General features: G+C 31.1%; 2 protein-coding genes across 3 annotated transcripts in view; one reads left to right on the top strand and one right to left on the bottom strand.

Moving 5' to 3' along the window:
* Nucleotides 1-14,439, top strand: part of LOC118198977 (uncharacterized) — a 121,369-nt gene extending 106,930 nt beyond the window's left edge. Inside the window, exons 12-13 of the mRNA XM_035370757.2 lie at nucleotides 3,902-4,075; nucleotides 13,974-14,439. Of these exons, the coding sequence (XP_035226648.1) occupies nucleotides 3,902-4,075; nucleotides 13,974-14,384 (585 nt within the window). The 3' untranslated portion in view covers nucleotides 14,385-14,439. The remainder of the gene's footprint in view (nucleotides 1-3,901; nucleotides 4,076-13,973) is intronic.
* Nucleotides 14,440-17,257: 2,818 nt separating this feature from the next.
* LOC118198978 (peroxisomal targeting signal 1 receptor-like) overlaps nucleotides 17,258-27,133 on the bottom strand; it is a 159,956-nt gene continuing 150,080 nt past the window's right edge. For both annotated transcript variants that reach the window (XM_085827671.1, XM_085827670.1), the window contains exons 13-15: nucleotides 25,890-26,055; nucleotides 21,983-22,140; nucleotides 17,258-17,735 (exon numbers count right to left, since the gene is read on the bottom strand). In XM_085827671.1, the coding sequence (XP_085683797.1) occupies nucleotides 17,528-17,735; nucleotides 21,983-22,140; nucleotides 25,890-26,055 (532 nt within the window). In that variant the 3' untranslated portion in view covers nucleotides 17,258-17,527. The remainder of the gene's footprint in view (nucleotides 17,736-21,982; nucleotides 22,141-25,889; nucleotides 26,056-27,133) is intronic.

Genomic DNA, 27,133 nt, shown 5'->3' with positions numbered 1-27,133 from the left:
TTTACATGAAATTTCTTGTACATTGGACATTGGAAGGCATAGTGATCTGGATCTCCCCGTTCCCCACAAATGTAGTTGATAAGAGAAAAATAGTATTTCTATCGAACAAATATGTGCGGAAGGGCCGTGGTCTGTTCCAACTGAATAAGGGACGAACTGGAGTTTGTTAGCATTTTTTAAGCAAATCGCGTATTCCCCTCCTTTCTGGTGCGGAGTCCCATTCTTGTTGCCAGCTCTCTAGTGCTATTTTCTTCAATTTGAAATTTATGTGAGAGCGTGGCCTGATGAATTCTGACGAATGAACCTGTTTACATTTGAGCTGCTTGCTTGACAAGTTCATCCGCCTTCTAATTTTCTTGGCAGCCAGAGTGAGTTCTTATCCAAGATATCGTGCAGTTGATTTCAAATTGGGTTAAGATTTTATTAATATACTGTACTATTGAAAAGAAGTCCGCTGGAAGTTTGATAGCCAGGAGAGCTGCTTGATTGTCGTTGAAAACATTTATGTTCTTCAAATGTAATTTGGATGCAGACAAGATCGCTGCTTGTATCGAGGTTAATTCTGCTTGGAAAACGCTGTTGTGGTTAAGGTGCCCCTGCCATGTAATGGAATTTTCTGGAGATGCATCAATCAAATCCGCTGCCCCCCAATCGGTCCACGATTTTTTTAACTATCTGTGTATTTTGTTTAAAAATTCTGCTTGGCCGTATGTCTAATTGTATTTTGTTTGCAGGTGATGCTGAATGATGACGGGGAAAAGTTTTTTTTCGAATTGATCTGGGATGAGCATTGCTTTCTCCCTTCGACGCTTAGTTTTAGTTGACCTCCGTGCTTACTGCTTCAATTTCTGTCATAATGGTGATGGCAATTATTACCGAAAGAACATTTAGGGCTATATTTGATGTCGTTTGGGCATTAAGAAAGATCTTTGTATAACAAAATCTCCAGTTACAGCTATAACTGGATAACACACCAGAATTTCACCGTAGGTTGTACAAGCCAAAATCCACAGTAGAATTGACGAAGAGCTCGAAAAGCTAAGTTTGTATGCCTTCACTGAAGCGCATCCTCTATCGCTTCATATCTTGAGTTATGGGCCAAGGATTGCATGACGAAATATATTTTGTTAACTTGTACTGTATCACTACTTCAAGTTAAGTCCAAGAATTTTGAATCACTCTATATAGCGAATATTATATTCGATGAAACTGAAATATGCCGTAGATAATATGTTGTTCTTCTGTAATGGTACAAAATAACTATACTAGTGAAAAATAAGCTCTCCTCATATAATATTCTCTTCTCATTTAATCGGAAAAACTTGATGTCATGCGAAATAATATCTCGTGTACTTTACGATCTCATTCAATTTAGAGTAAAACCATTTTTAGATGCAGGCATGTTTGACCTTCATTTTTTACCATAGTTTCTGCTTCTTTTCTTTGAATCGTCTGTTTTCACATATCTTTCATGCAAACACGTAAACATTTGATGGCTGGATACTGTGTGAGGTGTTGTTCACGATGCATTCACTACTTCATTAGGCAAGGTGTATACAAGCCATCTTCACTTTAATATAATAATGCCTTAGAAAGCAACATTATATTAAATACGATGGTTCTCGATTCTACATTAAATACAATGGTTATTATATTAAATACGATACTTGTACAAAATATGATGGTTCGCTCTGTCCACTTGCTCTTCTATCACCCTCGGGTGGTATTTCCCAGGGCATTTTCTAACCGAACGAGGGTTTTTTTTAATTTTTTTTTATTTGTCGGAATTACTTTTATATTTTCAGCTGGGAATTTTGAATCATATTGTACAAAGTGCTGAAACCCGAAAGTAGACAGTTTAGATCTCAAACGAGACACATTTCTTCTTAACTTGGAGATCGAATTTATAATTTTATTACGTTTTCTGAACTCTAACGTCATAAATGTTTGATGCCAAGTGTTCGGAACCGAATCTTTAATGCATCTAATTCTGTTTTTACAAGACAGATACATTCCTCATGAATAGGTGCAAAAAAAGGCATTGTATCTTTACTCGAGAAGAAAATTGCTTCCAGATCTAAAAAACCAGCAAAAATTGTATTAAAAAAACAAACCGTCTGGAAACATTCTCTTTAAGCTTATACATTATCTTCAGCAAAATACTCATGTAATAATTATAATAAAAATGTACTAAAGTAAACTTGCATTTGAAATGAAAAAAAAATATCGGTTTCTCACATAACAAGATTTTATTTTCACTTTTTGGCAATAAAAGGCGCATATGTTTATGCACGATTTGATATTACTGTTATCACTAAAAATGTTGAAGACATCGTCTCCCTTCTCTATTAACGAATTCTTTTTGTAATCTCTTGAGCAAAACCACCATGAATCTTCTCTCGTGTTGATGTTTCACCGGTTTTACGAACGAGTTCAGCATTAAACGTTATGTTTTGCTTTGGCTGTTATATGATTCTCTTTAAGACGTTGTCAGTAATTTCAATTCATGTTGAAACTTCTCACCGCGTGTCTAAGATGATGTTTGACAAAATGATTATACAATTTTCTGGCAAATTCCAGACTTTCTTTCATTAAACCTTTATTTAGAACGAGACAATTTTCTTCATTATCAGTACGTTTTGTGGGATTAATAGTCCCTAGCACAAACTCTAATATTTCAACTTCACTTATGACTTCGTCGGCTAAGAATTCATCAGTATCTTCAAATGACAGATCATTGAATCCTTCTTCAAATGCTGTAAATACCATTGTCTTGATGTTGGGAAATTCGGTCGCAGTGATGGGATCTTTACTTTTTACAAATTTTGACCAAACTGCTTTCAAACACCCATTCAAAATTGTTGATTTTAATTCAGTTCACGCTAATTCAACTTCATTGAATATAATCCATGATTGAAAATCTCTTCCAAACTTCAGTGACTGTTTAGTGTTTTATCATTCACTTTTCCTAAAATGTATTGGATTGTTCATTTTGCTTAGAATGCTTTGCAGTTCGCAATAGTTGTAAGCGGTTGTAACAAAAATGGTAGCAGGAATTATTAAGTAGCAGTAATAAATTTGTACATTTGGTGTTTAAGACAGAATGGCAGGTTCATTGTCAAGAATAAGAAGAACTTCATAGAATTTTAGGGAAGAAAATTTATAATTTGCCTTGCTCGCTCGTGTTAAATCAAAATGACATGGGTAAAAAAAGAAAAAAAAAAAAAAAAAAGAATGAAATATTTATTTTGAATTCGTGTTAAATCTTCGTATAAAAACAGAATTAAGTGTATTTGTTTCTATTTCTAAAAGAGTTAAAAGTATTTGGAAACTACATTTTGCTTCTTACCTCATTGCATTGTATTTTGGTTTGGAATTGTGATAAAGGATGCAGTTTTTCATCCCGTCAACATATTCAGGACGACACGAATCATGCAACAGTTATGATACTACATAAGAAATCACCATTAACAATTTTTACTTGCTTGGATTGCTTTTATTAACGGCAGTGTGTTGGAAGAAAGCTAAACTTAAAATTATAAAATGTATCATTAGATATCTGTTTATCATAATTCTGCATATTGATTCATTTTTAATGAAACTGGTAAAAAGTTGCCACTTATCACTATGTTAAGTTTGAAAGTTTACTAATAAAGTACAGATACTCTTATAAAATTTTCATATTTCATAAATCATGTATGATTGTTAAATGCAAACACTTGAGTTATTTCTCTTAACTGAAATTTTATAAACGTAGTTTACCTTTTCTTTACGCGCAAGAGTTATTTTGAAAAAGTACTTACCAAAAAAGACTCAAGTTAGATGAAACCAGTATTCTTTGTAAAGACTTTCTTTCAAAACTGACTTTTAGTTATGGTAAGAATGCAAATTTCTTTTTTAGATGGTGAAAGATAAGAAGCTCTACATAAAGTTCCTGCTGCTAGGCGTTCATAAAGACCTGCCGAAGAGCGTAAGAGATGGTCAAAAGACTGCATTTCAAGCCGAGATTACCTTCAGAAACCGTGTCAATGATGGAAAAGTCTTCATTTATCATAGGCCTACTCCAAATGCACGGGTAAAGTGAGATGCATAATTATATTCAAAATTTCAATGAGAGCAGATTCCAAGCATATTGAGTATATTTGCAGATATTTAAATTAGAATTTAAACTGATGTTTAATTTACCAAACACATCTAGCTGGAAGACTAGTCAATTACATAGGACTGAAATAAGGTACTGCAAGAAATATTAATCTCATTCTATGCAAGTCTGTTTGCTGGTAGTCTATAATATCTCGGATGTTTTAGCAGCATACTCATATGCAGCAAATGTTCCATTGAAACAGTAATTAATGCAAGATTCAAAATTAATACCTCAAATTCAGTGAACAGTATAATATAATTCAGAATTATTATACTATTCAATGAAAAGTATAAGTCATCCTATAATCAACACACTTTAAATTTGACACATTAAATGGCGTTTATAGAAGTATATATATATATATAAAAAAAAAAAAAAAAAAAAAAATCTAATTAGTGCAAATTTTTACTAACTACAGTAAAAATAAGGCAAATGGAGGAATAAAATGTTTTGGAATCGCGCATAAATAGTAATATAAAATGTGTAACATAAATTAAGTGTTCTAGGTATGACTAAAATCAGCTCAAAGAGAAACTAAGTTCTGGAATTTATCAGATCACTTTCCAGAAAGACGAAGGATCAAATGGTTCATTTCTTTCCATTACAATGACAGGGTGGTGCTACTTTGGTAGACGGTTGCAGGGAATGTTAGCGATTTTTTGGAGATTTTTCTTTTGGCGGGTAATACGACTTATAGTAAGCACATTGCTAGATAAGTTATTTATGGTAACCGATACTTTGTTCTCATTTTATTTTTTAAATAATGTGTTTTATTATGCATAAATTCCGTGTTTTAAATATTATTTATGGCTTCTAAATATTAATTAATTAAAAATCAATTTAATTTTGCATTTTTATTTGAAATAAAAATTTTATTGTTTATGAAATTTTATGTTGTGGATGATGTAATCAAAGACGTCACCTTACTTTAAATGTAATTGGTTTTAATATCTATAAATTTAATCTAATGTTTTAAACATTTTTTATGTCTGTTAAATATTAAAATACAATTTAATTTTGCATTTTTTTAAAAAAATGATTCTATTATGTATGATTATCTAAATAATTTTAATTCTAGGCGTGATGTAATCAGCCCTCTGATTGGTTATAGAATATTTGTGTATTAACAAGCTGTAATCTCTTTGATTGGTTACTGAAAATTTGTGCATTACCGCGCCATTTTAAAATTTAATTCATATATTCGAATTCCTTCAAAAATGTCTGTTTTAAAGATGAATGTTGTTATTGGTAAGTACCAAGAATTATTGGTATCGGAATAAAAAAATTGTCCTTTGAGACCTTAATTTGGCCAGCCTGGCCTTCCTAATCAAAGATTCATTTATAAATTGCTACAAGAGTCAGAGGAAATATATTTTAAATTTTGGGATGAAACCTCGAAAATTGCTTCTTCATTAAAGTGCGAAAATGTAGATCACAGATGAAGATCGTTAGAAGAGCCGATTCTGAGGACGGCCGTATATGGTATTGTGGTCATGTTGGAAGAAATAACCGCTGTAACGGTAAGAAAATTATTAGACATTCCTCCTTTTTTACCGACAATAAACTAATTGCTGTCATTTTAGCTCTAGTGTAGGAAGCGTTCTTATTTACTTATTTTAAAGTATTTAATTTAAGTAATATTTTAATTCGGTGCTACTTTGGTTGACGGTTGCATGGATTTTTGGCGATTTACGTTGGCGCAATTGTTGACGCGGTTTTTACAATCGTCAGTCATCTTGAAAAACGCCGTTTTTACGTTATTTTGCGCATAGTAAAGTATTCGAAACTTAAAAAAAAATAAATATCGTTAATAATGGATTAATTTTTTGTTGAGAACGTTGTTCTTTAAGATGGCACGCAAATGTAAATAAATACATTTACTACGAGTATAAAATACTAAAGAAAGGTTAAAATATTTCTTTCATATAGCACAGAAATAGAATAAAAATACCTCTATAAAAACATTGTGCCAACGTTTAATTGGATTAAAATATTACGTAAATTGAATATTGAATTAAAAACAATCATACCAACGTTTAAAATAATTAAAATATTACTTAAATAGTTTAAAATAAGTAAATAAGAACGCTTTGTACACTAGAGCTAAAATGACAGCATTTAGTTTAATGTCGGTAAAAAAGGAGGAATGTCTAATACTTTTCTTACCGTTACAGCGGTTATTTCTTCCAACATGACTACACTACCATATACGGCCGTCCTCAGAATAGGCTCTTCTAACGATCTTCATCTGTGATCTACATTTTTGCCCTTCAATGAAGAAGCAATTTTCGAGGTTTCATCCAAAAATTTAAAATGAATTTCCTCTGAACCTTGTAGCAATTTATAAATAAATCTTTGATTAGGATGGCCAAGCTGGCCAAATTAAGGTCTCAAAGGACAATTTTTTTATTCCGATACCAATAATTCTTGGTACTTACACCAATAACAGCATTCATCTCTGAAAGAGAGATTTTTGAAGAAATTCGAAGATATGAATTAAATTTTAAAATGGCGCGGTAATGCACAAATTTTCAGTAACCAATCAGGGAGCTGATTACAGCTCGTTAATGCACAAATATTCCATAACCAATCAGAGAGCTGATTACATCACGCCTAGATTTAAATAATCATACATAATAAAATCATTTTTAAAAAAAAATGCAAAATTAAATTGTATTTTAATGTTTAACAGTCATAAATAATGTTTAAAACATTAGATTAAATTTATAGATATTAAAACCAATTACATTTAAAGTAAGGTGACGTCATTGATTACATCATCCACAACATAAAATATCATAAACAATAAAATTTTTATGTCAAATAAAAATGCAAAATTAAATTGATTTTTAATATTTAGAAGCCATAAATAATATTTAAAACACGGAATTTATGCATAATAAAACGCATTATTTTTTAAATAAAATGACGACAAAGTATCCGTTACCATAAATAATTTAGCCAGCAATGTGTTTACCATAAGTCGTACTACTGGCCAAAAGAAAAATCGCCACAATCCGTGCAACCCTCTACCAAAGTAGGACCTTTAATTCTTTTAAACGTTGGTATGATGGTTTTTAATTCGATATTCAATTTACGTAATATTTTAATCCAATTAAACGTTGGCGCAATGTTTTTATAGTGGTATTTTTATTCTATTTCTATGCTATATGAAAGTAATAATTTAACCTGTCTTTAGTATTTTATACTCGAAGTAAATGTATTTATTTACATTTGCGTGCCATCTTAAAGAACAACGTTTTCAACAAAAAATTAATCCACTATTTTTAACGATATTTATTTTTTTAAAGTTTCGAATACTTTACTATGCGCAAAATAACGTAAAAACGGCGTTTTTCAAGATGGCTGAAGATTGTGAAAAACCGCGCCAACAATTGCGCCAAAAATCCGTGAAATGTAGTTAACGACTCTAATTCCAATCCATCTTTACCTTTAAGGAAGCCTTTAAGCCTCTAGCCTCTAAGCCTTTAAGGAAATTATGTTTTAGTTTTTGTTGTTTTTATTTTAATATATGAAACTTAGTACCTTAACCTCTGTCCAGCCATTCTTACATATCATTATATCTTATCTTGCTCATTTGCGCTTAGGCAGCTGAGGAAGGTGGTTTGGTATTTAAACCATAAAAACTAGTCTTGGAAACTTGTCAAATATTGTGCTGATTCTTGTTGTTTGACTTCTCCAATAAAAGATCAGTGGTTGAAAAAATTTTAGTGCATGATGGATAATTGAATCATAAATTGAAAAGCAAGGCAAATAGAGCTTTTCAAATGTTAGAAAAAGAAACTCATTCTATTTGTTGAATATTTAGAGAGTAAAATTTTAGTGGTATTTAAAAATAAAAGCTGTGGAAGATGGTTTGGTATTTAAATTATTGAAACTAGTCCTGCAAAATTTAGAAATCTTACATTGATCCTTGTTGTTTGCCTTCTCCAATAATCATTATTCAGCGTGTTAATTTTAACCTAAATCACGGATCTCTTGTTAATTCTGAAGTGAACATTCGAGTTTTCGAAGAATATTTTGATTTCATTTATGCATGATGCAAAATGCTCTAGTAAATGCTTTGCATCATCTGAAAAAGTTCTGGGTTTTTCTAAATCAAAATGTATTTTTTTCTAATTGTTTTGTAAATGCTGAAAGGGATTGACCTGAATTCGACTGTTAGAGAAACCAAATATTCATAGTCACGTTATGTTATTCTTGCATGTATTAAAATATTTTTGTTTCAGTTCAGTTCTAAACCTTAAGGATAAGAAACAATGGCTTTTGTCGTAATTAAGCTCTTTCATTTCACAAAAGTAAAAAAATGCCAGCCATAAGCACATAAATTTTTTTGTTGTATGAATAAAGAGATGATGACACTATTTGAAGATGGTTTGAGGAGTTTAAGCATGGAATCAAAGAGGAGCGATAAGCCTCTTATTTGGCCCCAACTAGTTCTTTATATTTGTTGTGGTATATTAGTACCATTGAAGAAAAAAATAGTTTCACCTCAATATTTACCTACTTAAAGATTCTATACTTGTGGTCCAAAGGTACAAATTCTTACAAGTAAAAGCATGAATATAGTTAGCACTTTTCTTGATACAAAATGCTCATAAAAAAACTAACTCAGTATTCTAAAGAAACTTAATAATTATTACATTTGTCATTTATCTTCTTAGTCAGAGCAACCAGCGACAGCATCTTCTAACAAATCTATATAATGTGCTGATGCTTTTTATGTGTGATGTCGAATGTGCTCATAATACTCAAGGAACCACAATAAGAATGCAATATGAGCAAAACACCCCAGCACACGAGCTCCAACTTTACACTGGCAAGACCAGCACTGGGCACCAGCTCGATTTTATTGAATCGAAAGTACACACTTTTCAATAATGTATGTCTGCTTTGAATCAAAACCCCTATTACATCAGAATATTCTCTGTGAATAAACAACTTGTAAAGCGTTTATCACTATATAAATGCGTTGTTGTGATCCTCAGTATGTTTAGATGTATAACTCTCTGCTTGTGTCAAGTGATAAATATTCTAAATATTCACGGTCAACCCTCTCAATTCTTTCATTATGTGGAAAACCTTATTATCTGCCATTTCTTTCCAGATAACTCATTTTACCTTTTTTTGCCAATTAACAACACTTATTCATTTATCCTTTCTGGAATTATTGTGCTATTTTTGTTGTTGGAGGTCTAAAAGCATTGTAAATAATACACACTATTCTACGGACAGGTACAATAGTCTCCTAGGTAATGGCAGTTGTGAATTGGGCATCACGATTAAGTGCTTTAAATTTGTTTATTAGCACATTCGCAGCTTCTACCACTTGCATTATCAATGTCCCTAATCGAGACTCATTAGATTCTTCTGTAGTATGCTGGTTTTGGTTCTGCAGAAAATGTGGCATTCTGATGATCAGGTTAATAATTTCTTCTATTAGTTCGACACTTTTCTCTAAATTCCCGGTCAATTATCATTATATCATAGTCATATAACCACCTTCTCAGTCTTTCAGTTTGTTTTCTCATGTGAACTGTTATTGTGGAAACATTATCATTCCTCCCATCAACAAAATAAGACTCTAAAACATCTAAAATATACCATTATACTCACAATTAATAATGGCTTTACAAGTGGTCTACTTTTGTGTAACAAACAGGTTTATTAAAAAAAAAAAGAAAGAACTTCTTTTTTCTTCTCTATATAGATAGTATAGGTTCCGTCTAACATGAAAAGACACTGGTGTGCAAAAATTAAGGACGAGACGGAAAATCAGCATAAAAGCGGAATAAAACTACAGAATAGACTGAAAGATCAATCAGGAGGTAGATTTGGGACAGGTACAATATGGCATGTGCATATATGGTACATGACTTAAAAAAAAGGGTGTCGCGCAAGGGCGATGTACACTCAGTAATTCAGTGAAAGGTACTGTACAGTGATTCGTACGATGATGAGTTGCTGCTACGTGTGATATGGCTATTACGAGATATCATCAGGATGACTGATAATATATAATAATTCTTTGGATCTTTTACTGGGAAGTTGGAAGAAGGTCGAAGTGTGACTGATGCAGTGGAGGGGTTCGGGATCACTTACAACATCGTTTCACGACCTAGATAACATTACTCACAGCAAGAACGTTCACCAGTGGTCGTCCACGAGCAACAACAGCGGTGAACGACTACTGGCGAGAAAAGACAAGAGCGGCAGACAGCAGGAGATATAGCAAAGCACATGCAATAGACTACTGAATGTGGCCAGGAGGCTGTGCAAACATGGTCTAAATGATTAATGGCCTGTACGGTGTAAGTTATTACTGCCTGTTGATTAACGATTCTGTTTCTGTGGTGCTGGGGCATTTTAGAGGCTAGCAAATTAATATACCATATATTCCAGCATATAACGTGCATTTTTAATGCCAAAATTATGATCGAAATTTACGGGTGCTCATCATACGCCAGGTATAAAAATGATAGATTAAAAATAGGGAATAAATCAGCATACAAAAGTTACATTTTTACATGTACTTATGCTGTGTATTTAAAAGAATGGCATACTTTTTGAACTTAAAATCTTTTCATGATTGGTTAACATGAAAAGTTCGTTTTCCATTACATCTTCAGGTACATCATCGATTTCTGAGTCATCTTTACCATCACTGTTTCCCTGATCCATTAAATAATCGCCACCCGTTCCATCTTTCACGAACACCAAACATCCTTGCTGCAGCATGATTTCCATTTTCTTTCACAAACTGAATGACTTCGCATTTAAAAAATTATGTTGCTTCGTTTGGAAGCAGCCATATTTAGTACTAAAAGGAATGCTAGATTAACTGTATTTTAAATAAAATCTTCGATGTTGATTTAGAAATCACGGCTTTGACTAAAAATCACTATTTAATTTATAAAAATTGACTAAAAATCACGGCTCAAAATGAACATAGAAAGAGAAAACATCTGAATCATAATTCCGCGAACGTTTTCGGGTTTTAAGTGCTTTCTTACTCCAAATTATATCCCCCTTTTCTCGAAATCCTACAATAACATTCCTCTGTTCACTTGCACCGAATACAATGTACCCTCTTTGCAGGCATATTTATTTCCTTAAGCATGTAACCCACACACATACTGTTCCTGTTATTGTTTGCGAGTTCAGTATAACATTGTTCGAAAGGCTAAGACAAATCTTCAAATAAGTGACCCCAGAAAACCAAAACATTGGACATGCATCTTTTAAGTTTTTTCGTAAAGAATTGGGTGTGCGTTATACGGCGAATATACCTAAAAATTTTTAAAAATGTAGCTCGAAAATATAAGTGCACATTATACACCAGTGCACGTTATACTCCAGAAAATACAGAACATTTAGACTAACATGGGAATGTTAAATATCTTCTGTACACTTAAAAATGTAAAATTATGTTATGTAATTCTATAAAAATATTTAATGTTTTTAATTAGATATATTGTGAATTATATGCATTTTTATTTAAATCAATCAGATTAAAAGTAGAAAAAGTATGAACTGCATCAGAAGAACAGCATCCATTGCTTTTAAATAGCTTAGTTTATAAGTCAATATAACTCAAATTAAATTTGAGAAATAAAATATCTTGCATTTTGCGAAATGGCAATATACTTGAATGCAAAGTTAATGCATTTATTGAGAATGACATTTACAGTGAATCATACAAAATTATGTTTCGAAACTAATAGCACTTTGGGCTAAAAAACAGTCTCTCTGAAGATCCTGGTTGCATAGTTCAAGAATTAGCAGACGGAAAAAATATACTAAAAGCACAGCACATGATTGTTTGAAGAAGCTTGAGAACGTAAGCCACTAAGTGCGAGTACCCCATATTTTCATGGAACAGAGTATGTTTGCTTGAGATATATCATGCAATTCTTTTCTGACAGAACATTCAGAATGTCCTTTTTTGAAACTTGGAAAGTCTTCCACAAAGACATCCCTCCCCTTAAGGAGATAGCCCTCAAGTGCTTTACCGTAACTAAAAATGAACTAAATTCTTCTTCGAAGCGGTGATCACTATGGCTACCTCCCTACCAAATATTGATGATGAATTCAACCCTGTGTATATATATATTGCCTTATTTTTGACAGTAAATAGACTATTTTTGCTGCAGTTATTTAAGTAAACTCTTACTTAATCAAAGATCACAATGTATTTCCATTTCTCTTCTGCTAAATAGTCTGCATAGAGCTCAGCACATTAGCAGTTCTACAAATTACGTTTTGAGCCTTATGCCTAGGCAAAATCTGACTAACATTTATGTTTTTCAATGTTGTACATCTTCGTTTATCATTTCATTTATTGTTGCTATAGATGTATTTAAACATTTTGCAAATGACTTATACATTGGCGGATTTTCTCTTGGTACCAACGATTTAACTTTTAGAAACATTATACGAGTATATCTTTTTTGGAGTCTTCTTTCCACGTACAAGTAATGATTGATGGTTTTTCTCTTTCTGCTTAATAAAGTTGCTAATTTTGCACTTAAAATTTTTAATATGCACTTCAGAATGTTTCTGAATTTTGGAATAGGAATATTTCTCTTTGAAAAGCGAAAGCATATCCTACAATCCACAGCTTGTTTACATGTGACATTTTGAAAGAATAAATTTAAAAGCAGCAGGCAACATTTCTGATTTTAAATAATATGCTGTTACCAGAAATTTTTATTCCGAAGCATATACTTTTTAAAATTCTTTATTGAATCGTTCCCAAAATATGTAAACACACTCTGTACAATTTTATGTAGATATGAACTTTTTTTCCCATGCACTCAAGAATGGCTCTTCCAGTGTGTTCAATGATTCCATTCTTTCAAACACTGAGATTATATGTACTATAAAAAAGGAAAATCTGTTGTGTTCTCGAGGGCGCAACATGCATGCATATACTGTAATTTTATTTCAGCCATATATATATATATATACACATACATATAGAAAAACAACCACATATGGTTTAGCCATAATTTGCAAATAATGCCTTTTCTAAAAATATAAAAATTTTTTTTCTTGTTATCGTGGCCACTCATTATAAATGTATGTATATACAAAAGTTAAAGTAATAAAAATTGCTTTTATCCAACAGTTATAACAGAATCTTCTTTTTACAGCAGAAAATAATGCAAAGCCAGTTTCCTCAGTGGGAAGATTTCACAAACCTACTTAGAAACAAACATTTTCTTTATATCTTACATTCAGGGTTTCATCTTCAAAGGTAGATACATAATAAGATGGAGAGAGCTATTTTTCTTTCTTTTGACAGTTATAATAAAGTCAGTTTGGTTAAAGTACAATACCTGAACAAGAAATCCAAGAAATCAGCAAAAGTAATTTCCCAAAGCTACAATCTATCATTAACATTCAAGGAAAACTTTTACCTAGTACCTTTTTTATGAATGCACAAAAAAAGAATTGTAATCCTCTAAATATTTAAAAATGCTTAAGTTTCTGCCCAAAAGCAAAAAATGTTTCCTGAACAGACATTTTAATGCAATAATATACATTTAAAACACAATGCATACATTCAAAACATGATATTTATCATTGAGTGTAATTTAAATCATCCTGTTAAAATACCTTAAATGTAGTCGATACAAGTCTTGCATACAGATTATTTGAGAACTGAAAATTATTTTAATGACTCTCCTATTCTAAAAAGGTTAAGAAATGCTTATTGTAATATTTTCAGTATTCATGGTACTACTATTTTTGTAAATTATATAGAATCAATAACTGAAATAATTTATCATTTTTACACCTTTAGATCCAGAAAATTTATGTGGTCAAACATAGCGTGAATCTCCAACTTAATCGCACATTTGAGCGTCATACTGGGCCGACGGAAGGACCTACACAACCTACTACGCCAAAAAGGTTCCCTTTTAGCTTGATTACTGAGCCAGAAAAAGAAAAAAGCACAAAAGAAGGTGGTTTAACAGCTAATATAATCTCCACACCTCCAGGTGGTATTTCGATCACAAGCTCACCAGACACAAGAACTGAAAAGCCAGAAAAATTGACACGCCCTAAATCTACAAAATACCAAGGTGGTGCTGTTGCTTCTGTGTCAGTAGCCATGCTTTTGGTAGGAATTACCATTGGTGCCTCTGGTACTTTCATTAAATTTAGTGGTATGCCAACATGTTTGCAAGGTTTATGCTCTTCAAATGCATAAACCCTAACAATATACCTTATCTTTGTTGGTTATTAATAAATGTTTCGAAACTGTATATAGTTATTTGTCTGTGTGTAAGCAAAGTCTAAAAAATATTAAAAAGACAAGAATGTTTTGTGGAAAAGAAATGCTTTAGTTGCATTATATAAGTATACATCTAAATAAACTTTGGTTTGATTAGATTAAATTTTTTATTACAGAAAACACATAAATACAGTATACTGTGTATAAGTAACTTTTTTGACTGTATAATTAATGTATTTATACTCCCATCACTTTAACACAAAATCTGATTACTTATAATTAACAAAGTGTTAATTCATTTAATACTACTGATACTGCATTCACTATATCTTTTATTTATTTATTAATTTAAAATTAGGCAAAAAGGCAAATTTAGATTAGCTTAGATTTTGTATGAAATTCTTATCGTTTTCGCAGGTGATCAGACATAGATCTCTCCCTCTCTTTCATTTCCCCCCCCCCCAAAGATAGAAGGAAATCATTTTATATGGAAACTAATGTATGAAGCAAAGTGAAAATAAATCGTCACCTGTCAGAGATAATATTAATAAAACATAAAAAGGCTAAGAGTTCAAGTTCTGAAAGGCATTTAGAACTACTAGATTAGAATTAATGCCATTGACTAAAGACGCATTTTCATGAATAAAGATTTCAATAGAAATACAGTTTACCAAATGAAGAAGCTCTGCAGATAATATTTGCACAACTGAAGTCAAAATTACTGTAAATTCCCAACTATGATTAGCGAGAGCCATACTTACATATTTTTTCACCTCAGGCAAAAAGATAAATTACATATACATGTAATGTGTTTATCTATCTAATATATATGTACACACACATATATGTGGGAACCATCACCGCCCGATGCTGAATTAGAATACCAGCATTATGACGTCATCACCGCTCAGCGCAGTAAGAATCATCCCAGACAGCGAGAGATAGCGTCCAGACGTAGACGTGAGCAGACGGCTCTCTCCTCTTCAAGAGTTAAAGAAGACAGATGGTCTTGTTCTTCTTTCGATTTTTCGCCTTTAGCTGTGATGACTTTAGATGATCATACTATTTAAAACTAGTTGGAATTAATATATCCTATTAACGCCGGAGGAACTCTATGTGAAAGGACTGTCTGTGATTGTGCATCATTACATGAACCATTCAACATTTAAACTTTACTTAATTTATCATTATTACCCTTTATTTCTTATCGTTAAATAAAAGCATATTTAAAAAATACTACGTCAAGATCTGATTTAAAAGAGAATTCCACATACATATAAAACTTTTCTTGCTTTTAACCCTTCGGCAGTTGTGAGATTAAGTAATTCTTTCTTTCTAAATACACATACCTGTCAGTCATAAAATTGTAATCCTAGATGTTCATTTGCACCCACTGCAGTGTATAACTGGAATTCTAGCTGCAATCCCTGATGACCATCAAAAGGTTAATGAAGCAAAATCATCAGTAGTTATTTCAAAATTTCACTTGGCCATTTATTTAATTCACATTTTATAAAGAAAATGTGCCATGCTGGAAGTTTTTCCTGACATAGTAAAAGTCTCATAGAATTTTTTCCCCCAAAAGCATCCCTTTTCTTAGGCATATAGACCTAGTGGGTTTGGTATAATCAAATAAATATAAACCGAACCAACAAATTTGCCCTTTTTTATAATATTTTTCTTTTTCTCAGTATAAAAATGTTATTAACTTAAATATTTAAAACAAAAAACAATATTCCATTTGCATGTTTCAGAACTTATTATTCAAAGTACTCTTGATTCCAACCAATTTTGATAACTCTTCTCTATAAACTGAATATTCATTAAAATAACTAGCTTTGAAATAAGAAAATTACAAAACTGTTAACAAATTTAACCTCTTTTTTAAAAACACACTTTAAAGTCTCATTAAATAATATTCCTAATTTTATTAGTTAAAACTTTTTTACAAGATATCATTATACAGAAATGCAACATAAGTTTGATTTTAAACATTATAATAAATTTCAACAGTAGCTAGAAAATAGACTATTTCAAAGACACTGAGGCTAACTGCTCTAAAATCTTCATGTAGAACAGGGGTTGTCAACACTAAAGCCCGCAGGTACTATTGCAACTGTCAACAGTTTTGTGTGCCGGCTGCCTATGATAAAAATATTTAATTTTCAATAAAATATATTTTTTTTTAAATACTTAGCAGCTTATCTCAGAAATATAAGTGTATTTGTTTACATCAATCAAAAGCATCATACTAGATAAAATCGCTTTCCGGTTCCATATATTTTTGTGAATCACTGTTTTCAATAATTAATATCACAAAATAAAAGTACACAAATCAACTTTGATATGAACAACTTGATTGCTTATGAGCAGGGATTTCATCACACTGGTCCTAATTACGAAGCAATAGCTGATAAAATGAAATGGCAAATAATGCACTTTAAGAATAACATTCCTTATAAAGAACTTTTAATAAACCTGTAAATTATTTAGTAATTATTTACTTTTCGCATGAATTCAATCAATAATTTTTATAACTTGAAATTATATTTTTAAATACTTTTTAAAATTTTTTCATATATTATGTCAACTAATAAATTTACCTTGAAAATATCAATGTACTCGCCATCCGACTGGTGTGCTTCCCTGAAACTGGCTTGTGTTTGTAGGGTTTGCGTGCAAGTTGGAGGCACGCAACGTTATATGTTTACAAATGGAACCAATCAATGTAATCAATTCATTTTATCAGAAGTAAAATTTGCACAGAATTACCAGTCTTCAATAAGTTCAACAGAAATATACAAAATTTTGCCATATAAATACATTCGGGGGGAAGCAACAATTCAAAATTGGTAAAAAACAATGAAAATTTATTATTGGAATTGAAATTTTATACAGGAGTTACACAATAATCCAGAGCAAAAGAAGAATATACAGATAATACTAGATCACATAAATCTTTCGATAGTTACTATTGAGGCAAGCAAATACAGTTTGTAAATAATTTGTATGTTACGTTTGTAAATAATTTCTCCTTCAGGGAGAAGAGATTCAAATAACTGAATAGTCTATGATGGATAAACTACAGATAAATATAATTGAACTTTTATATATTTTAATTAGACTTCCATCCCAAATTCTTTATTGAGCAAATCAAGATCTTTGTTGTCAACAGCTTGATATAAATCCGTCCTCTTCATGAGCGTCATTACAGTACGCAGAGTAGACCAAATATTGCTTGACATAGCAGCTTTAGATGACTTCCCTTGTGGACCTCTTCCAGCATTCTGTAGATTAAGTGCAGACAAAAAGTGCTCAGCTGCTTCTCTGAAAATTATAAAGAGCATTATTATTAGTTATACATCATGGAATGATTAACATAAAAAGAGCATTGAAATGCTTTATGAACTGCAGCTGCATTTTTTGCTTTTTATTTTCCTGAACAATAATTTGAATCAATGTAAAAAATTAATATGCTCAGTTAAAGTATAATCAACAAGTGTAATTTAATATATTACTGTTGGTTACTCCCTAAGATATCACAAACAGCTTCAAAAATACACAGAATAAACTTATATCAATAATTATCAGTTAAAAGACTGAAAATTTCAAACATAAAAGGGCTGCAAAATATTGTCTAAAGAGAGATACAGCAATTTTTATCTACTATCCTCACCAAAAGTTCTCAAGAACAGCAGTTGACTTCTCAGTATTTTCTGCAAATGACTACACTGCAGAAAGTCAACTCACAAGACTGGAGAAATGATAATATCAGATACGGCCTTAATCTTTAAATTTCTAACAAAAAGACAGCACAATACATAAAAACGTTTTTGTAGATTTGACAAACTTCACAATTAAATTTCCTCCAAAGTTGTAATATTTTGTTATGAACAGAAGCACAAGCAAAATTCCGCTAATATGCATGAATAATTTTCTCCTTGCTCAAAATATTTTGGAAAAAACAATTATTAAATTTTTAAGGGGATTGCTTTTAGAAAGTTTTTTTATTGAAACTAAGGATGACTTAGAAGTTCTATGAAAAAGCAAATCCTGTTAATTTCAGGAGGGAATAGAATAATCACTGAATCAGATCAAATCTTATTAACAGAGCTAACAACCTATCTCACCTAAAGCAGGTTGGCTAAGTACAGTAATAAAAATTTTTTTAATCCTTGTGTAGCTAAATGAATTTTACGAAAGGAAATAATTATTTTGGATAAGAATAACACTTTTTTCCCTATAATCAGAAACGGCTACAGTGAACCTGATTTATAACATAATGAAGAAACCTTTTAGTTCCATCCAATTTCCCATACACTCAATGTTATTTTACGTGGCTATAGCACAACTCCAAATGTATGAAAATCAGATATAACAAACTTTATGGAAATCTTTGACTTACATGTTTTAACATTTTTCATATTTTTTGTAAGTTTTATCAGAAAAATTACTAGCTCTCAAAATGATCTACATTTAGAAAGGACCCACATTCATTTATAGTGAGGGTAGGAAAAAACCTTTACGTTATTGTTCCTTTATTTACAGTTCCATCCTATTATGTGTTATTAAATGCTAGGGGAAATGGATAAAATTACACAGTTCTCCAATAAGCGTAGCTTGATGTTATAATAGTGTCCATGACCATTAAAATCACAGAACTTGAATATTTCTTTTGATAACATTCAAATAATTTGATTCAGCTGACAGATGGAGCTTTGTTCAAGGTTGATACTATGATGATAATTTTGAAATTTTAGTTTTTCAAGGATGGAGGAAGTAGTGAGTAAATTCTTATGATCTTGGTACCTATACAGATGATTCATCTTTTATGGAATGGGATTTCTTTTATTCTTGTTGGTTTATTTTGCTGCAGTGATTAAGATGTTATGTTTTCTGAATAGGAGGGCAGTGTGTTCTTTATATCTTTGGAAAGATTTATATTCTTTATAAGGGTTATTTTGCATTTTTACTTTGCAACTATGCATATCTTGGGAGAAATTAATGCATTCCCCTTGAAACCAAACAGGAGAGATTAGCGATGATGAATACTCCTTCATATCTTTCAGAAGAGCTAAAATATTCTTTTACCTACATCTCTTCACCATATTGAAAACTCATCTGTACAGTAGGACATAAAAGACACAATGTTCTGTATCAAAGAATTTAATAAATGTTACTTGAAAAATACAGAATTGGATGTAGCTAAATTAACCATTGGCCCAGAATATAGTTTCTACAAATCTGTAGTTAGTACTATATGGCAAAGCTGCAGCATTGTCATGATGCAACATCCAGGACTGATACCATCCCCCACCCCACAATTCAGGACTATTAGTACATACAACTAACTGTGTTAAAATTCTTTGGTAGACTTTCTTGTTTTCCATCTGACCATGTGATAGAAATTCATGATGCACTCTGAACATGTTGGTCATATGTTGACATGAAAGGTCACCAAGCCATTGGATCTTCATCAATCAAACTTTGACTCTCCTTTTTAAAATGTTGAAATCAATTAAAGTATGGTGTTTGGCTCTTGCAGTCGTTTTTATCTGGTTAATCAGGCATTCAGAATGCTTCCACGAAAGTTTTCCCCTGTTTCGGCAAAGACTTCACACCAGATGCCCAAGACTTCTATTATTATTCTTCCAATTCCTTCATTTTTGCCTCTTCACTAATTGACAAGCAGCCTACACTTAACCTTACACAAACAGTAGCTGCCTGACAACAAATGCAGAGACTGGAACCCAGTACAATCAATATATTAAAGATATGCCTTTAGGTATGCAAGATTGATGGAGCACACCATCTACAGTCATTAACACACAATTTAAAAGTCTTTTTTTAATATGCATCTTTACAGACAACGTTTTCAAACATTTCATATATGCACAAAAGCATTTATGTTTTCCCAAAGCTAATTCACAATAAACAATACAATGTCTGGAATCCAGATATCTAATATCTGCAATAATCTAATATCCAAACCTCCAGACAACCAACAATATTTTTAAAACAAATCCAGGACATGAGAATAATAACAATAAACAGGGATACCATAAAAGCAATTTTCCTCTTAACTAGCTAAGAGTACTGTATGTCAACTTTAATGACAATGCATTGATTGACAGATACTTGTATTAAAATTGCCTCCGTTGCCTCACATGATCCCATTAAGAGGCCAACAAGTAAAAGATTCCTCAGGTAGTCTCCTAAAAGGAAAAAAAGGGGGGGAGTCACTTTCGCCTATGGAAAAGTGATTGCATCATGAAACGGTTTAGTAAACAAATGAATAATTTTGGCTGGAAAGGAAAGCATGTATCCAGATTTGAGGGGGTCACAGTTTCCAGACCAATGGTTGGGCACATCTTGAGAAGCTCTCATCAGACGAAACCATTTGTTTAATAGCTTTGCATTTTGCTCTCTCTTACTAAGGAATTACAATATTGACTGATTTTAACCTTGACCACACTTCAGGCCCCTGAATGGTTGCAGGGAACATTTTTCTGACCTAAACAATGACCAAGATGTTAAGACATGATTACTTGGAGTAGAGTGTAGCTCATACTGGTTTTTTTCTCATTACCATAGTAGCAGGGAGGAGAAAAAAGAATTAGATTCTGAAAAACTTACGTTCAGTTAACATAGCAAATTGTATTCTTCTAAACTTCCCAATTTGATCCACCTTATTATTATTTTGCAGGATATTATTTACAACTACATCAAAATTAAAGTTTGAATTTATATCTGTGTCAAAAAGAGTTTCTAATTCTGAAGCTGTAGCAGGCTATGCAAAGCGAAAGCATGTTGAGTATTTGCCTTCTATGTAAAAGTGATATTTTCTACGGGCTTGTGAAAGTGCTATTTTAAAATAAGCAATGATCTAGTTTTTATACATGGTGAAAAGAAGGTGAAATTTTCCAGTTAATGGAATTAGTGAAAAAATGTGGAGAAATGATAATAAATGAAGATGATATAACAGATGTTTGCCACTGCAAGGAGACAGTGCTGCAATAAGCAATCAACTAATGTACAGCAAAATTTGTCACATGGTTTTAAATCCTGTTATGTTTTAAATCCAGTTGATCTGTCATATGGTTATTTGCTGCTGATAATGAAGAAAATGACAGAGATCTCTGAAAATGAAAAGATTTTGACAGTTTAGTGGGAACTTTTGAGTTACAGAACTTGAACAGTGGAATTTCATAAATGAATACGAAATTGTATCTGTCCATCAAATTAAAGAGAGATTATTAATATAAAAAATGAAGCAATAAAACTGCTTCAAACTAGATTATTTGATAAAAATGTTTAAAGTACATAGTTTTTTTTTTTTTTTTTTTTTTTTTTTTTTTTGGGTTGTTTTTCCCCCCACTCTGATTCCTTAAGATCATAAATGCCTCATTTTAATTTTATAATTTCTACATGTTATCTTATTAGATTGATGATCTACAAATTTCTAAGAACCCAGGATAGCAGAAATCTCGATTCTGTACCTCATACTTTGTCCATATACATAAACACTCATGTACTAGTACAAAAAAAAAAAGCTTCAGAGCTATCATACTTACTTAGCAGCACCAAGATTGATACAGCTGATACCCAAATTGAAACGAGCACGAATGAAGCCTGGATAGAGTTCTAAAGCACGATAATAAGCTTCAATAGCTTCTCCAGGCCTATTACTATTAGCTAAGGTTGCCCCAATTCGGTTCCAAAGCAAACTATCCTATAATAATAATAATAATAATAATAATAATGTAACAAACTCAAACTACAGCTAACACTAAAAAATATAAAACTACACTAAAAATTAAAACTTTGGCATCCTTCTGAAAAAATTCACGAAGAATATTCAAATAAAAATTTAAAACGTACACTCGTGCAGCTTAATTAACACATTAACTGCCAAAACTACAAGGAATGATTCTTTTCTCATGAAAACAATAACAAATATTAAATTTAGCATTTCTAACATTAATTTACAGTTAAAATTTTAAAAAAAGCTCTACCTGAGAAAAAAAGCGAGTGTTGCGTTCATGCAACATCAGCGGAATAAGAGTATGGATGTTTAATGAATAGGATTGTACTCGTGCGATGTTTCCTTTAAGTGGAGCACTGGATTACTTTTTAGCTTATAATGTTTTATAAATCTACAAATCACTTTTCTTGTAATATATTCAATATTAAAATATACATTATATTTCTTTTACAAATACAGATTATTTCAATTGAAAGATTCAAGCATGAAATCTTGATTACAATCATGATGTAAAGCTACATTACATACTTTGCATCTATAAACAGTCCGACTATGGCACTCTACTACGAAGGCTTTTGTTATCATCGGACTTTACAATAAAATGTCTACCATCTCCATGCAGTGGTGTTTGAATGCTGAATTTACTAGGTCTTTCTGTTGCTGATCTATTTCTGGCTAATTCACCTCTCAATAGGAGGTTACAAAAGGAATAATGCAATCTCGCATTTGAAATCTAAAAGAGACTTTTTATTTCCAGTAATAGAAAGTTATGAGATTTAGTAAGTTTAGATATGGTCTCACCTTATATAATTTATCAGTACTTTCAGTTTGACAATTGTCAGCTAAATGCAAATTCTGCTTCATATTCCTGTATTGCATACATGATATCAATTCTCGTACAATAGGAACAGAAATATCTTTATCAAGAGAACAATGCATTTCTTCTTGAGGTAAAGAAGGATATCCCGTAAGCAATAATATTCCAATAAATCTTCCCATATAGGCTTCAGATGCAATAAATTCTGGGTGATTTTTTGGCTAAGCATATATATTTGTCTGTTCAACGAGAAGAGAGTAAATGTCTAAAAGAAAATAAAAAATCTCTCCACTAGTTTTACCTTGTATTTTGTATTTTGTAGCTTTTCTTCTATCTCTCTTCCTGAGACATAACTGAGGGTTCCTTTTTTTATCCATTTCAAGTTTTCAGTTTTATGCTTTTTAAACTTTTTCGTATGACTATCACTGCTTTTAGAAGGCTGAAACTTATTTCTTTCGTGAATTTCAACTTCCCCAGCAATATCATTTGGTAAAATATCATAATCATTGTTTAAAACATTGTCATTCCCTTCTTCTTCATCTCTAGCTTCTGCAATTTCTGGGGGAGAACAACAACAATATCAGTTTCATTCTGATTATTATTAACATTATCATCAACTATTTCTTCATCAAAAAATCTTTGAAGGTCTTCTTCTAATGTAAGATACCACCTCATTATAGGCATTTTTAAAGCAGCCAGAACATAAACCAGAACATCGAAAGGAATGAGTAAAAAAGGAGATTACCAGTTTCCTGCTGAAGTTGTGTTAGCGCAACACCCGTTTTCCCTTCCTTCCCAACACAAATATAAACATCTGATTAATGTAATGATCTGATAAACAGTGACCTTGACTAAAAAAAATCCCTCATAAAAACAGCAATTCTTTTGTTAAATATTTTTGGCAAAACTACCTGGTCAAACATTTTGCTGGTCTACAAGTATAAGATTAATTACTACAAATAAAATGATTGTTGAAGGCAAATATATTTTTCGAAAAAAATCTTCATAATATTCCCTACACATAATCATCTGCTGGTATAAAATATCTTGGGTAGTTATATTTAAATATGCATTTATTTTTACAGTTGTGTCAACACAACACCAGCGGCTAATGGTTTAAAGAAAGTTACTACATAAAAATGATTCACATTAAGTGCTGTGTCACATTAATGTAATGATCTGATAAACAGTGACCTTGACTAAAAAAAATCCCTCATAAAAACAGCAATTCTTTTGTTAAATATTTTTGGCAAAACTACCTGGTCAAACATTTTGCTGGTCTTAAGTATAAGATTAATTACTACAAATAAAATGATTGTTGAAGGCAAATATATTTTTCGAAAAAAATCTTCATAATATTCCCTACACATAATCATCTGCTGGTATAAAATATCTTGGGTAGTTATATTTAAATATGCATTTATTTTTACAGTTGTGTCAACACAACACCAGCGGCTAATGGTTTAAAGAAAGTTACTACATAAAAATGATTCACATTAAGTGCTGTGCACTACTTGAATACTAAATTATAAAGAAACCCTAAAAAAAAAAAAAAAAAAAAAAAAAAAAAAAAAAAAAAAAAATTTTTTTTTTTTTTTTTTTTAAACATAAATATATCACAACAAGATTCTTTTAATGTGCATATCTCAGGAATACAGGTTTTCTGGATTAGTGACGTTACTTGATTATAGCTTGTTGTTTTCCCGAGTATTACTTACATTTTTCTCTTCTTAAATTTTATAGCATGTTTTGATTATCTGTACATAAATAACTAAAACTCATATATTATGAATTCTTTAATACAACACCATTATATTTTTTATTTTAATACAAAACCATTATATTTTTATATTATATACAAACATTATTGCTATAAATAGTTACTTTTATATTTTTGAAACATCATTTCTACTGTTGCTTAACATTTAAGGCTTTCTTCTTCAGTATTTTTTTCTTAAAGTGTACACCTATTTGTAAGTTTACACTGTAGTGTAATAATGTCTTACTTCCTAGTCAGTTACAAAAAAGTTAAAAGTTTAGATATTATTAGCTTAATGCTAAATCCCCATCCCTCACTATCTGAATTTTCATCAGCTGGGTTTAAAATACTGAAAAAATTTCATTACAATAGGAACCACATATACTCGAGTCAGCCAGTTTAAAATACTTCTTTCTGTTAATAGTTAAAGCAAACCTATAGCTCCACTTCTTGGTCAACAATACTTCTGCAACTTTTGCATAAGAAAACAAAGCCTGAGAAATCTGTTAGGACACCTTCAGTTTCAATACATAGTGTCAGTGCCCACACAATTACTAGTTATTTACAAATAATTTTTCCAAGAAGTCCATAAAAAATATTTCAATTTTAATAGGCATGAGACCCCCCCCCCCCCCCGAAAAGGAAAAGAAAAACATGTTCACATTCTTTCATAAATATAGAGAGCTCTGGTGCAATTCAAACCCAAAACAAAAGCGAGTACAAGTGTGGAAACATAGAACAGACTTAAGAGATAGATCACAGAGACATCTTTTGAAAAATATAAAAACAAATTGAAATATTTTATATAAACAAACCTGAATATTTACCCAAAATATTTTTTAAATTTTAAATAGGAGGGGAAATGATCGTCTAGCAACAGTAAAAAGGACGCATGGGGCAAAAAAGGTTCAGAACCCTTAACCTTACACCACCACCAATCTTATAAAAAAGCTTAATGTCCATTTAATTTTTAGATTTGAATCAAATGTTTATAATTTACCTAACCTTAAATTAAAGGGAGAAAAAGACACAAAATTCCTTTTATACATAACAATAAGAACGTGTATAATTCATTCGATACACAATTTTGATATGCTAAAAGATGAAAGAATCAGCGTAAGGATTAATGGCAATACTTACATCTGGTCTTACTTGCAAAGCAGCTTTAAAACAATCTATTGCTTTGTCATATTCACTGGAGAGGTTAAAGAGAACACCTAGACCATTCTGAACATCAGGATCTGGATCTGTAGGGTTCATTCGAGCTGCTTCAATAAACATTTCTTTGGCCGCTTCCCGTTTCTTACTAAGAAAAATAAATGCATAAAATACAACAAAATCTCTAAATATTTTTCATAATCAAAAGAATAAAATGATACAGAACAATTTCTGAGGTGAGAACAGGGCTAAAATTCAAAATGGCTATTCATCTTTATTAAGTTAGAATACAGTTCCATCTATTGTAAACAGAAAGAAACTTTTATCCATGTATATAATTATTAACTTTTATCCATGTATATATTGGGCCACGGATTTCAGCAACATAGTAGTACTGAATGTAGTAATTACCATTAATACAGTTGTTCCAGTTCTTTACTATATAGTCCACTCATTTAGCTTAGAATTATAGAATCTCAGTACATTAATCCATTGAATTAGAGTAAAGAACAAAATATTGGCACTGGAGAGAAATAAAACAGTGTTAAAATTCAAACTAACTCAATTAGAAAATATAGATAAGGAATATGATAATAATGTAAATGAAAACAAAACTCAAATAAAGTATAGAATGCTCTAAAGTATTCAAATGGACATCAGAAACTTAAGAAATAAATATTTTGAAAGTGTTGATAAAAAAAAAAAAAAAAAGATGATGTAACAGCAATTAATGAAGAAACTGCCAAAATAATAGAATTGGAGAATTATGGAAATTTAATCATCTATTCTATCATTCTGAAAATGAAAGAAATTATAGTAAATTTGATTTTAAAGTACAAATACATTTGCCAGAATTATCAATTCCTAAATTTTTTGGTAAATATACCAAATAGAATCATTTTAAGTTGCAATTTGAAAACATTATTGAAAATAATACTCAGTTAACTATTATTTATAGACTGCATTAATTCACAAAGCAAAAACTCTTCAAACTGTTGATGATACTTTCAGTTCTCTGTTTAAAGCTCTTCATGATAAATATGAAAATAAAAGAATCTTAATCAAGATGCATGCAAAGTCAATAATGGATATATATAATGTTACTTTCAAATCATCGAAGGGGATAAGCTATGTAATAGATAATGTTACTAAAAACATAAGGGATTTGAATATTTTAAAGTATAAGAAAAATAATTTATCAGATATTCTGTTATTAAATATCATTC

The sequence above is a fragment of the Stegodyphus dumicola genome, chromosome 12 (genome assembly GCF_044657685.1).
Source record: "Stegodyphus dumicola isolate Sdum_Otavi_A_Nest chromosome 12, ASM4465768v1".
Taxonomy (NCBI): domain Eukaryota; kingdom Metazoa; phylum Arthropoda; class Arachnida; order Araneae; family Eresidae; genus Stegodyphus; species Stegodyphus dumicola.
This window is presented reverse-complemented; position numbering and strand designations above follow the sequence as displayed.